At 37.0% G+C, this 14,217-nt stretch overlaps 1 protein-coding gene across 3 annotated transcripts in view; it reads right to left on the reverse strand.

The window, feature by feature from the left end:
- Window positions 1–14,217, reverse strand: part of ZNF608 (zinc finger protein 608) — a 113,128-nt gene that overhangs the window by 13,643 nt on the left and 85,268 nt on the right. For all 3 annotated transcript variants that reach the window (XM_089675711.1, XM_089675877.1, XM_089675788.1), the window contains exons 4-5: window positions 4,599–4,686; window positions 713–3,164 (exon numbers count right to left, since the gene is read on the reverse strand). In XM_089675711.1, the coding sequence (XP_089531837.1) occupies window positions 713–3,164; window positions 4,599–4,686 (2,540 nt within the window). The remainder of the gene's footprint in view (window positions 1–712; window positions 3,165–4,598; window positions 4,687–14,217) is intronic.

The raw sequence follows: 14,217 nt of genomic DNA on the forward strand, positions 1-14,217 counted from the left end.
AGGATTACCAATCACTACTTTCCTACAGAACATAATAGTGATAGATACCAGCAGCACCAATAACCCTTCAAGACAGTGAAGTTTTGACTCACTGCCCACTGGAAAGGTACAGTAAAAATATTTTTTTTTAACAGATGCTATTTTTTAATGAGTCATTTTAAACCTTTGCAAATTAAGCTCACTTTATGTTGATTTTCCTCTTTATGGGTAGCCATTAATTACCCAGTGATAGAAAGCAAGGCCACAGGGCCAGCTTCTGAAATCTGAAGTGCTCCATAAGTATATATTATTTTGTCTTTATTCGTTCAGTACCATTGGTTTAGAGTCACAGCAGATCCTAGTATCGTAGAACTTCACTTGAGGACAGGAAACTATCCTATTTCTTGTTCTTAGGAAGACATCAGACCTGTAAATGCTTAAGTCTATTATGATAAGCAATATTTTCCTCTTGTGTCAGATACACTTTATGCCTTTGCACAATTTTAGAATAAATGTAAGCTTTGCAAAATAGAATTAAAATAAACTTATATGGAATCTTAAAATGTAAAACTGTAATATAGAATCATACAAATGAAACAAAATTTGAGCAATCCAAGTGTTAAAAGCTAGGCTGTAGATGTAATTCAAGACTGAAGAACCTATAGACCAATACTTCATAATGCAAAGCTTAATAAACCAGGCAAATTACTCACTGATTAATTGTAGGTCTTACCTGTTTAAATCGTGCAGTGGGGTCTACTCCTGTTTGCTTCATTGAATCCATTACAGATTTCATTTCAACTGCCTCTTTTATAAGTTGGTGGTTTTCCATTTGCTTTGCCTTGAAGCTATCACATGGAAGTTGCTGATGATTAGGCAACATTTGGGGTTTCACAGGGTCCTCTGTTTTACTGACAACACCTATTTTAGAGTTCACTTTACTTGGTTCAGGAGTAGAAGGTGCTTTTGAAATGGTAGCAGATGGCATATTTTTCAATTTGCTATCATCCTTGCCTGGCTCCTTAGATGAACTGTCAGTTTTTCTATCACACTCCCTTCCAGTTTGCACAATTTTTTGCTCTGCCATTCTCTGGTCTTCATAATATTTTTCATACTGTTGCCTGTATGCAGGGTTTGATGCAATTAAAGACTTTTGGTCCATATATAGTCCATAGGCATACTGTCCATAGTAAAGTGACTGGGCTAGTGCAGGGTGCCTTTGTGTGATAACAGATTGGTGCTGAGGTGGCACATTATTAGAAATTATGTCATTCTTTTTAGTCTCCATATTGTCTGATTTCTCTTTCTTTTCAACATCTTCATCTGCTTCCTTTTTGCTTTTACCACCCTGAGAGGAATTAATATTTCCAGTTACAGCAGTGTTGACCTGTCCAGAATGCACATAGGTTGGGGAATAATAAGGGTCATAACCATGATAATATGGAGAATGAGATTCTTTCATCTGAGATGATTGAGAAATAGGTGTAGAATGACCCTTAACAACATTGTCTTTATTACATATAATATCTGAGGGAGAGCTAGTCTTTGACCTCATGCCCTCTGATCTGCTATCAGAACCACCATCATCAGCAGCATCTGAAATATCGGAGTATGCTGGACTATTTGTCTTAGCAGCAGAACTATCACCACCATTTTGTGTCATGACATGCAAAGGAGCCATGGGGGATTGTCCATTTATCACAGTGCTGCATTCAACCCTAGAGGCACTTCCTATAGATGGGCTGGGCGCATTGTCTGTAAATGTATAGACCTTATCGGCTTCAGCTTTGATACTAGCCATTCGGCTTTCTTGTGTTTCTGACAGTCCATTAGTAAGAGATTCATTCTTGTTAAGATGATCTTTTAAAAAATTACCAGATAAATCCTTTCCAGATCCTTTTAAATCCTCTACTTTACACATTTTAGAGTCTGCCTTAGGGCTTACAGCATCTTTACTTTCCTTCTCCTTTAGTTTTCTTTTTTCTTTTTTCTTTTTGTCCTTGAGTGATGTGAGAGAAGGATTTACAGTGCTTGGCTCACCCATAATTGTAGGCTTTGGTTGAATAGGTTTTAATGGGGGGCTCTTTGGTGTTGCCTGGCCAACAGGAGTTGTTAAAGAGGGTAATCCTGTTATTGTTCCTGTAGTAGTGTTTGTAAAGGCTGGACTAGGTATAGCTATTAATTGAGGAGGTGTGGGAGCTGGAGCCGGAGCAATTGGCCGAGCCGTTTTCAGCTTTGAAAGGTTTTTATCAACCTTATAGTTGTTGGATTTTTTACCTTTTTCATTTTTCTTGTCAATTAGTCCTTCTGCTTCCAGTTTTGGCATTTCTACTGTAAGGTTGCCATCTAAGACTGCACAATTGTCCAGTGAAACTGTCATGTTTGATATTATGGGAAGGTTATTAAGTTCCACATTAAGAACTTTCTTTTTTCCAGAATTCTTGCCTATTTTAGAATTAATTTGATTTGGACAGTTGTTTGCTAAATCTCGTTTGCCCTTTGGTGTGCCAGGTGCACTTTGTGAACCGGGTGACATGGGTGTTTTTATTGGATCCAAACTTGTGCTTGACTCATTGCATTCAAGTGCCACATTGCTCAGTGCTTCCTCACAATCTGAAACTTTGTCCTCACTATCCTGCTCAAACTCCAGTTTGTTTTCAGCGTCCAAATGTGCATGTGCCTGGTGATATCTCAGCCCATTTATGTGCTTGTACTTTTTGTTGCAATTTGGATGTGGACAGTCTATTAAAACTGGAGATGAGCATCCTTGATCCAAAAAAGAAGAGTCATTTTTGCCTTGTGGAGTGGTTGGCATGCTACGAGAATTTGTTCTAACCCTTTTTCCTGATTTATTGTCTTCTGAACTTGAATTGAGATCTAGTTCCAAAGGAGGCTTATTTTTTCTTTTGCCAGCAGGAGAAGGGCTTGCTTTAACATCCTCTATTGAACAATTTGGAGGGGTACGGCGACCACATGTATTAATGCTTCCACGTCTCCCTTTTCCATTAGCTCCTCCTCTATTCTTATTGTGGAGTCCTCTTAATTCTGTAAAATTTACATCACCACCAGGAGCCACTGCTGCTGCTGCTGCTGCTGCTGCTGTACCTAATGCTGCTGACCTTGCCCTTTTTCCTCTTCCACGACCCCCACGGATTTCAAGGTCACTTGTAGGTGAATCACAAAACCTGTACATAAAAAAGAAAAGTTAAAATAATGTATAATCCCAAAGATGCATTTGTGCCTGTTGCAGCATGTATATGGACATCTAACAGTTAAAGTGAACATGTTGTTCTCCAGTATAAGGTATTAAAAAAAAAATCAACATTCACTTTAATGCCATTCCTTAACCATTTATAACTTTTTCTACTTTACCTGCTTCTTTGATTATTACCCTTGGTATCAGGGAGCATCTGACTTATTCCACTGCTGTCCATGTAATCATGCTTGTGTTTAGTGAATGGCATTTACCCTGTGCTGGCACATGGTGACTTGAAAAGAGCCATCAGACTGCAAATTCCAAGTCATGACATGGACCATAGCTGGTGTATAGGGATTACCATTAAACTGAACCTGTTACTTTGCCCTGCCTAATACTTTCATCCCAGTTACTAGCCAGTTGTTTAAAGCAAGATCCAATGGCACAATAACCATATTTCATGGTCAGCCCAGAAGCAAAATCCAGATGTTTTGTAAAGGAATTGAACATCTGTGTAAATTTGGCCATATATATGTATGGTCACCATCTGTTGCAGAACAGGTTGTCAAGTTTTAGTCTGACCTGTCTTTATATAAAGACTTAGTCAGTTTCCTTTAATCATTATGTCAAATAACATTTATTTTATTAAATGTAAAAAGACATTTTCCATGAATTAATATCTGCTCTGTCCCATTAGCGTTGTAATTTTCACATTACACTAGTGTGGTAGAATAGCAAAAGCATACTTATGATATAAAAGGGACAAGGATATTGCCTAAACATTTATAGTGGTTGTAAATGATTTTTTTTAAAATAACAAACATGTCTATACTTACCTGCTCTATTTAATGGTTTTGAACAGAGCGGCCGTGATCTTCCTCTTCTCAGGTCCCTCATCGGTGCTCCTGGCTCCTCTTCTCTGTTCAGTGCCCCCAAAAAGAAGCTGATTTCCCTGGGGGGAACTCATGTAGGCTCGCTCACAAGTCCCGCTGCTGCATCCATTAACACAGACAGCGGGACTCGGCCCAGCCCCCTGCTTCCTCATCACTAGAGTTGATTGACAGGAAATGGAGCCAATGGCTCCCACTGCTATCTATCTGCCTAGGAAGAAGGGACAAAGTCAGGAGAGCCGCAGCTCTTGTGCACAGCACTGAATCGAAATGGGGCTCAGGTAAGTATAAAAGGGGGTGAGGGGGGAGTATGTGACACAGAAGGTTTTTTACCTGAATGCATACAATACATTCAGGTAAAAAACCTTGAGGCTTTAGAACCACTTTAAGGTGAAGGGAGAGTATAGTAAGAGTCATATTCTCTTAACCTGTATATAAAATGTAGAGAGGGGTAGTTCAAAGCTGTATCTGTCTCATCCACAGGCTACAGTTAGGCAAAGTTCACTCAGTTTGGCTTTAAGACAGTATCTTACCTTGGAGGTGCCCAGTCATGCTTCGTGCAATCTAGTAAAGTACCAACGTATGTCTTATTCCGCCATGTGACATTAACAACCAAAACACCTGCAAATTGAAAAAACACTTGTGAGTTTGTATATTTGGCAGTTTATGAACACATTGAGTCAACCAGTTAAATACATTTTTATAGATTGGGTTGGTTTTCTTCCTTTTTATGGTTTTAGTGGCCCCTGAAATGTACAGGAAATGGTTTATGTGTATGCACAATCAAGATAGAACCGAAGAACTGACAGCAGGAAATAGCTCTTGCTGTATCCTGCAGTAAAACATTACATTTTACTGTTACTATTATTATACAAAATGACTTTGTTTTTTTTCTCTTTTTGACTGTTTAAAAAGAAATGATTGGCATAAACAGGATGAAAAATGCAAAAGTAATATTTACAGCTTTTTTTTAAAAGGCACTAATATTTTGCCAAATAAGAATTAATCGCACACAGAAAATAAACTGATTTCTGCCTATACTGCACAATGAGAATAAAATCAATGACATCATGAATAAAGAAAAATAATACAACTTGCATTACTAAATTGTTAGAGTAACATGTACATTGTAAGGAAAGAGGCTATTATAATATTACACATTATTATATAGAATGTATATAGCGTCGACAGTTTGAGCAGTGCTTCACAAAAAAAGAGAGACAGTACAGTTACAATATAATTCAGTACAAGAGGGTTCAGAGGGCCCTGCTTGTCAGAGCTTACAATCTAAAAGGGAGGATCATGTGATACAAAAGGTAAGGGTGAGGGATGAACTGATGTAGAAAGTAAAAGTACAGTTTATTAGGTGGAGGTAGGATAGGCCTTCCTGAAGAGGTGAGTTTTCAGGAATTGCCTATGTCTGAATTAGGAACATTGCTCATTTTTCATATGCTTTTTGTTGTCCCCTTCAATCCTTTAAAGAATTCACACTTTATATGATCCTGTAGCGCACACATCTGTATTAACCCTTCACATTACTATTTTGAGTATAAAAGGGTATCACTTGTTTGTAATGAAAAAAAACACACACACACACTTCTCCTGAGCTGCTTTTTTTTTCAGCGCAATGCACAACATGTGCATTGTGTGTTAATGTCAGAGTGCATTATGGTGCCATTAAAAATGAATAAGGTTGTGTGTTTTACGTGCTTATTGCTGGTACCCACCAATGTGAAGTGGGTCTTTATGCATACAGTGTACCCTCCTATTTGTCAGTTCTGAAAATAATTGTATTACATATTTGAAATGTCAAAACATGTCATGCTAGGTTAAAAGCAGGACATCATGAGAAGATATGAAAACCAAGAATATGTATTACCTTTGCCTAAAAGGTATAAAACTATTCCCTATTGTGTACAAACTGATTACACCTATCTACACAAGTTGTAATGCTATGTGCAGCTTTTTATTTTAGGTTATTAGCCAATTTAACTGAACATAAATGAACACTCATAAAAATTTTACCCATGTGTTTAGAAAAAAAAAACCAATTCTTTATATATCTGTTTTTGTAATGCAGGACAATTAATTTGAGAACCATAAAAAAAGGCCAAAATTTACCCTCTCCCCTGGTTGAGAGACATGGCTAAACGTCTGGGACATTTACTCTTCATACAAGTATATCTGCAAGCAAATTCAGAGGAGTATTTTGTGTATTTTGCACTACAAATACTGTAAACTGGACTATGTTACTAAGTTTGTGAGCAAGCACATGTGTGTAATGAATTCTGCTTAAGAGAAAACATAAAAGACTCAAAAAGCTCACCATTCGATGACTAATAGAAAACATAAAAGCTTGCACAAATACTTAAACTGGATCCTTAGTAAAAAGGCTTTTGTTATTTCCTTTTCCCCGAGGGCTTCAAGATTCTCAAAATAAGTCAATGAAAGATTGGTGGTGAGACATTGCTGCAAACAATTCAATGTGACTGACTGTAGATGCAGCTGAAAAACAACAAATGGTCCACAGCTTTTACTTTAATGGTTTGTAGGCAGCTAAACTTTTTATTGTTGAGAAGTCAGCCATGTAGACACTAAAATGCTGAAATATATAAACCCTACTACAGAACACAAAGGTACCTGGAACATAAAACAAATGTAATATATAAAGACATCAAAAAGAGAAGAATTCAAATGTTTCTTATGTTGCTCACAAAAACTTTTAGGAAAAAAAATTCAGATGTTAACTAATGTACTCATGTGAGCTCTGCTATTACTCTCATTAGACATCCCAGCAAGACAAGGTTTTAATATTCCTAGACTACCATGGGTGTCCACAAGGAATAATTACTCCAGAGTCCCATTGAATTCCAATATGCTAGGAAAATCACAGCAGTAATAACAAAAACTTCCAATGCTCGTGCGTGTTTGTTATCACTAGAATATAAAAAAATGCACTGTTTTGATTATCAAGTATTGTTTGCACTGATTACAGAGGAAATGTAAAAGATTGACATATCAACAGCATTTATTTATATCAATCCTATTCTCTTATATTCTGATTTTCTTTCCTGCATATTCCAATTTTTCAATTTTGATAAATGTCATCAAATTGAAAAGAATATGGGAAAGGGTGAAATCTAAAAGTACAAAATAACAAACCATAGGGGTGAAAAAGCTTTTATAAATATGTGTAAATCTGAAGTTGTCAAAGGAGTGAAACTAGCAACAAACTAACAAAGACCCTCAGACTGCATTGTGCAGATAATTCAAATATTTTGTGATGTATTTTTTACATCCTGATACTAATCCTGACCCTCTCACACTCGCCTCCAGGACTTCTCCAGAACCGCTCCCATCCTCTGAAACTCCCTGCCCCAGTATGTCCAGTCAGCTTCTATCCTGTCCACCTACAGGCAATCATTGAAAACTCATTTATTCTGGGAAGCCTACCCCACCTCCGTCTAAGAACTGTACTTGAGTCACCTCCATCAGAACATCCCCTGCAGCTATTACCTCTTGTACCACCTCCCTCTTCCTTTAGATTGTAAGCTCCATGAGCAGGGTCATCCAATTCCTTCTGTATGGAACGGTATTGTAATTGTAATGTCCCCCTTATATTGTAAAGCTCTGAGTAAACTGTGGGGGCTATATAAATACTGTATAATAATAATAAAAAAAATAATCTTTAAAGGGTAACTCCACTTCTGTGAAAAAATAATAGACCCCCCCAAAAAAAAAATAAAGTGAAAAAAAAAAAAAAAATAATAATATATATATATTATACATTTGCAACTCAAATTATATTGTATTTTAATTTTATTAAAAATTACCTTTTCCTTTCAATCTGTAACTCAACAATTTTCTGTAAAATGCCATGCAATAATGCTTCCTGGAGGTGTTCCGTACACAGATGGTGTACATAATGCCCCATGAAATATAATTTCCTACTTGTGTGATTGGCTCACTGATTTTTCCAGAAGTCTGCACTAAGATATGAGTCACATTTTTGACATTCCCTGCAACAAAATTTTTGTTGAGATACTCCCAAAGGGAAATCCCATCTAAAGGGCCGCAGACTCTGCAATTTTTATCAGAGTCCTGCAGGTGCAGCAGCTGACTGATAATTATAGAACCACTCCCATACAGATTCACTCTACACATGGACACAGATACAGTAAACAAACAGCTATAACTTCAGAATAACAAAAGGTAGGAATCTGCAACAAAGTTTATTAAAATCCTTGCAATGTACATACAGTAGATCACCCAGAGGCGAATGTTTGTTTGCCAAAAAAAGTGGAGTTATTCTTTACACATGAGCTGGATGATACTTCCTAGATCAGTAGCATACGATCAGTCAGACTCTTTCACCATATATTTGTTTATCCGTCTTTTTTATTTTTCTAAACCCAAGAGCAAAAATGTTAATTTTTTTTCTTTATTTCTCCTCCACCCACTCTCTCTCTCTCTCTCTCTCTCTCTCTCTCTATATATATATATATATATAGTGAAAAACCTCCCCATCTTTGCTAAAATAGTGATGTTTTGTAGTCTATAGAGATAACAGGGCACAATGTAGCTCCCTAACTGTGTTGTGCACGTGTTTCTCCTATAAAAATGAAAACAAAAATTATAACAATTTTACAACATTCTTTTTGCAACCTTAGTGACACTTCAATGGTATTGTGAGACAAATACTACATAAGTGAGAATTGTTTGACAATATAGGGAATTCAGGTGTAAAACTCTGAAAACACATATCTATGTTACAAACAACAAATCCACATAAGGTTGGCTGAGTAATATTTTCCAGCTTTGTAAAACAAACCTGCTGCCTGCTTTAATAAGAATTTTCAGAGAGGTGAAACTCCTGCTCTTTATAAATTACTTTCAGAGATTCTCAAGTCAACTAAAAGCATTAACAATATTTATTTCCCTTTAAAATGTAAGAAAGCTGATGTGACTTTTTATATACCATAATATAAAAAAAACTATATGATTTTTGTTTGTTTGCACTTTTTGGAATATGTTGCTATAAAAAGGGCTTGTGTGTGTTCTGAACTGAAACAAAAGTAGAGCCATACAATTTTCATGATGGCTCCCAGCCAGGGGCGGACTGACCATTCGGGCACTCGGGCACTGCTTGAGGGCCAGGGGTCAGTAGGGGGCCCCATGAGATGCTCCTGCTAACTTTCATAGGCTTTTTTGGGTGTGGTTTGAGTGTGGGCAGGGACACAGGGGCCCCATGATCCCCTATTGCCCGGGGGCCCCATGAGTTGGCAGTCCGCCCCTGCTCCCAGCATAGCTGTTAACTTAAAAACATGGGCTTAAAAAGGGTAGACTACTGTGTTATTGCTCTTCCCAAGGTGATGTGATCCTGCCCCTAGTGTACATGATCCACAGCTTGATAAAGCCATTCAACAACAGTTGCCTCAGACTGATGCAGATCCTGTGTGTTAGTGCTTCTTTTCACTACTCCAACAAATGATCACTGCTGCCTGTGAAGTGTGACTGGTTATTCATGCACAATTGCTGGACAGCAACAGTGCTGTGCAATGGCTGCCAATCATCTAGCCATTAGAGATGTGAGTGCCATATATCTCCAAAACAGTTTAGGTTTTAAGTAAAGAAATTTATTTTGAGAGAATGTTTTTTTTAGTAAACATCCACAGGTTTTACAGATATGTTATACTATCCATCAATTATTAAGTGCAAGCTCCCCTCAAGTTTTACAGCCGAGATCTCTATAGGCACAATTAAGACCTACAGAGTCAGGTGAAAATATCCATTTATAATCTATACAATATCTGTCAATAGCATATAAGTGACAAAGGCATTTGTAACATGCTAAAAAAAAATAGAAAGGATAGAAAAAAATAGAAATAATTGAAAGGTTCGGGTTTGTGAAAATTATTCTGTTATGATGACTCTGAAATCCATTTTAGAATTTAGAGTTTAATTAGTTACTATGCCAAGTATAAAGAGGTATATCTGCTAAATATTTAACCCCTTTCTGCCACCAACTTCCAAGCCTTTAATTGGATCTAAATGCAGAGAGGTAGAGGTGGGCATTTGGATCATGTGACCTCTCCGATTGGCTGTCGCAGAGGTCACATGATTGGAAAGCTCCCAATCGCAAGTATACTTCGGGAGCTTTCCGTTACATGTTAGTTGCTGGGTTGGGAGTGCATAACAAGTGCACTCTCAGCACAGTAACTTGGTTACAAATAGATGCATACATGCAGCCACTCGGCTTTAAAGCCCACCCGCCAAGAGGCCACATATATATGCCACGTCAGCAGGAAGAGGTTAGGATTCAAGGCTATAGCTATTCGATAAAGCAAACCAAAAGTTGAAAAGTGAAAGGTATATCACCTAAAAATAGGTCAGGAAAACCCAGCTTGTTCTGAGATTCTAGAGGCACTGCCCTGGTAGTGAAAAACCTACTTCAAACTGTATGTAAAGTCAAAATTTTTTGGATGATTCTGGATAAAATTTGGAGAGAGATTAAAACAACTACTGAGTTTTTATTTCTGTCTGTGTCTCCACTGGGGAAATTCACTCTCGCTAGTTTTACTGGTGACCATTGTCTTTGCTGTCAAAAAGTTGTTTAAGCTCTTTTTACAGCAAAAGGTAATGAGGGGAAATCTTCCAAAGAGGACAGCTATTGTAATAACCAATGGATATAAACACTCTTGGAAGAAATCTCTTTTTACTTCTGGCTATATCTATGAGACAAGAATTGAATGAACATTTCTCTGATGGGACAAAACAACCTGATAGGGTCTTAACCATTCCATACTCTGAAACTTGGGCTTTACTTAAACATCAAGGGATTTTTTAATTGTTTTTTTAATAATTAAAGGTGCAAGTATATGTTGATTAACCAAAGAAAAGTTAACGTTACATCATTTTCCATAATTTTCCAATTTTAAGCAAGCAGAAGTACTCCCTGTATTTAAATGTATTTGAAAACAACACTAATAGACATAATACTCAAGACACTCTGTATCACAAGGAACTACTAATCCCCTGTTGGTAATGAAGGCATGGGAAGTCAAGTCGGCATACAAATTAATTCAGACATCCCTCCTATTCCTAGCAGAATGTGATGCTGTTAAATTCCTAATCATCTCCATCACAGAAACAACACTCAGGATCTTAGCTTCTAAATAAATACTAAGCAAGAATGGAGGAGGGTCATGGTTTGATCAATCGCAAACCTCTTTGAGAATACATCATATTAACCTTTTTTCCCCTCAAAGGCACTTTGTGAAACAATAAATCACATTGACAGAGAACAGTACAAGACATCCGCAAGCACTACTAAATGCTGTAAAAAAAAATACAGTCTGGTGGACAAAATTAAGAATTCCACCAAACAAATCACAACTGTATTTTTTATTTTAATAGTTCAGCAAATGTAAACAGTCACAACTGTTTTTTAAATTTAAGAAAAGCTACAAATATTGAAAGGGCAAGTATATTTTATTTATTTCAGGTATTTATATAGCGCTGTCAATTTATACAGTGCTTTATATATATATATATATATATATATTGTACATTCACATCAGTCCCTAACCCCCAAGAGGAGTACAATCTAAGGTCCCCAACTTGCATTCATACATTCACACACTAGGGCCAATTTAAACAGGAGCCAATTCACCTACCAGCATGTCTTTGGATTGTGGGAGGAAACCAGGGAGAACCTGCAAACTCCAAGGAGGTGGTGGTTGGGATTTGAACCAATGACCCTAGTACTGCCAGGTGGAAGTGCTAACCATTTAGCCAATGTGCTGCCCCTCATACATGTAGTGTATTTAATCCACCATAATGGTAAACTTAGGTAAGATAGTATCTTACAAATGTCTAGCGCAATTCTTATTATTGGAAAGACTGCTGTCAAAAAATGTGATGAAATCTGTGCACAAAATTTTTATATATGTCTAATGAATGATTTGTCTAATTTCATTTCTAAATTGCAAAAAAAAACTATAGCTATATAGTTCCACTTTTAGGACATATGGATTACTAATTTCTTAATTACCATTGTCTAAGACAGGATTGACTTTTGTTAATTGCCATATAAAGTGATTTAGCTGCTGGACTTTGGCTAAAAAGTAATAATTGGAACTCCACCTTTTCAGGTTTGGAAAGAATAAGTCATAATAGCTCAGATGTAAAAATCTGATAACATTGGATTTTTTCTAAGAGGCTTGCTGCTGAGCCAAATGTTTTAAGAGTAATTTTAAACACATCCAGTAATCAAACCATCTGGAGCACAGGACTGCTGATTAGTCACCCTTAACACTGGGCCTTAGCTGGACAAATAATGTACTGCAATGGAGCTGAGGAGATAGGGCAGAGCTGACAAAAAGACACATAATGAAACACTTTATGCCCTAGTGAGCTCCTGCTACTGCAGTCGTAAACCTTTGAGACACATTGGTCTTGTGTTAATGTACTAAGCAGAGATTAAAATCACTGAAAGGGCTAGACATTGCAGTTTTAGATAGGTTTGCACTGTTGGTGGTTGCAGAGGAAAGACTTTATTCGACATTTATTAATTACATCTCCTTAAACCACAGAACAGGCTAAACAGTGTAATTCCCTTTTTATTTGTAAATAGCTATTTAGAACATTCATGGAAAGACAGGCAATGAGGTGTTTAGGAATAACTGTTGTCTGGGTGATTGCCATTTATTATTTCAGGCTCTGTACAGGCAGACAGCAAAGGCTAATAGGCAGCCAAGTAAGAAAACTGAGTGGCATGGCTTTATACAAGGGCAAGAAAAATCTTCCCAGCCTTTATGCATCCTTTACAAAATAAAAAAAGCAAGATCTTTGAAGACCTCCTCTGAAAGAAACACACAGAGAAAGCAATGAAAAGCATAACACAGACTTAGGTTTCCCCTGGGTCTGCCTGCTCTTAAACACAAAAGAACCTATCACCACCTCAATCACTGTCGCATCCCCCGCAGCCTTTGTTCTGAAGCCTGATGAGCTGTATTGATTTGGGAAAATCGTTCAGCTTCTTGGAAAACTAGACTCAAGCTTATTCACTACCATCTATTTCTTCCTCATGAAAAGACAGTTGGTCAATATCCAGTTGACTGGTCAGCTAAAAGCATCTCTTGCTGCTTTCCTTTTTCCCTGCTTCCATAGTAACAGCCTCCCCCCTTCCACAGATATAATGAATTACATTGTGTCAATAGGCAATGTGGCTCTGTGGCTAAAGAACCTTGCTCCATAGATCTTGCTCAGTACATTACAGGAAGTACAAGGAAGACTTCAATCTGTCTAAATTAATAAAACATATGTTTAACAGAAATTATGGATGAAGCACTATGTGCTGGCTTTTCATACTGCCTACAATGGCACTGCTGAAATTATGGCCAAGAGGTAAAAAAGCAACTAAGCTGTTACCGTTTATACCATGCAACATGAATCGAAATGTTATTATTCAAATGTCTTCAGTATTTTATTCTTATCTTTAAATGGATTATGAAGATCAGTGCCACAAAGGTATGTGTTGCATAGTTTACAATATGTATTATGCTGCTTCAAGTCAATGCATGTTAGTGTTATCGGATACCTAACACATAAACCATGACGTAATGAAGAAATCCTAGACAGAACAAAGCAAAGAGATTTTCTCTGCAGTGCTGGAAAACACACAGTATAAAAGCACTCTGCTGCACAGTGTTTCCTCTACATCCCTGGACTCTTCTGTCCCTTAAGACAAGCAATAAATTACAGAACCAGCAGTTTATTTGTCAGGCTAACTTCCTGTACTTTGCACTAATCACAGAATTGTAACTGCCATATTATTTTCTACCACACAGCTCAGGTTATATAAAAAAAAAAGGATAAAATTTTAAAAAGGACATTGAATATGTACATAAAACTAGCACAGACTGGAAAAAAACAATATTAAAACATCTGGAGAACCACACCAATTACAGTATAGATTAAATATTCTCAGCTAATTTCCTGGATTACTAGACCATGTACTTTTGATGAATTGGTCAGGATCAGACTTATTGCAAAATGGTGTAGGTAACAACAGGACAGTACCTTACTCTTATAAATCAGTTGTAAGTATTTCATGTACATAATTTCATTCACTAAATCTAAAATACTGAA

Source organism: Staurois parvus, unplaced genomic scaffold (genome assembly GCF_062004578.1).
Source record: "Staurois parvus isolate SC_StPar_1 unplaced genomic scaffold, SC_StPar_1.0 ptg000004l, whole genome shotgun sequence".
Lineage (NCBI taxonomy): Eukaryota > Metazoa > Chordata > Amphibia > Anura > Ranidae > Staurois > Staurois parvus.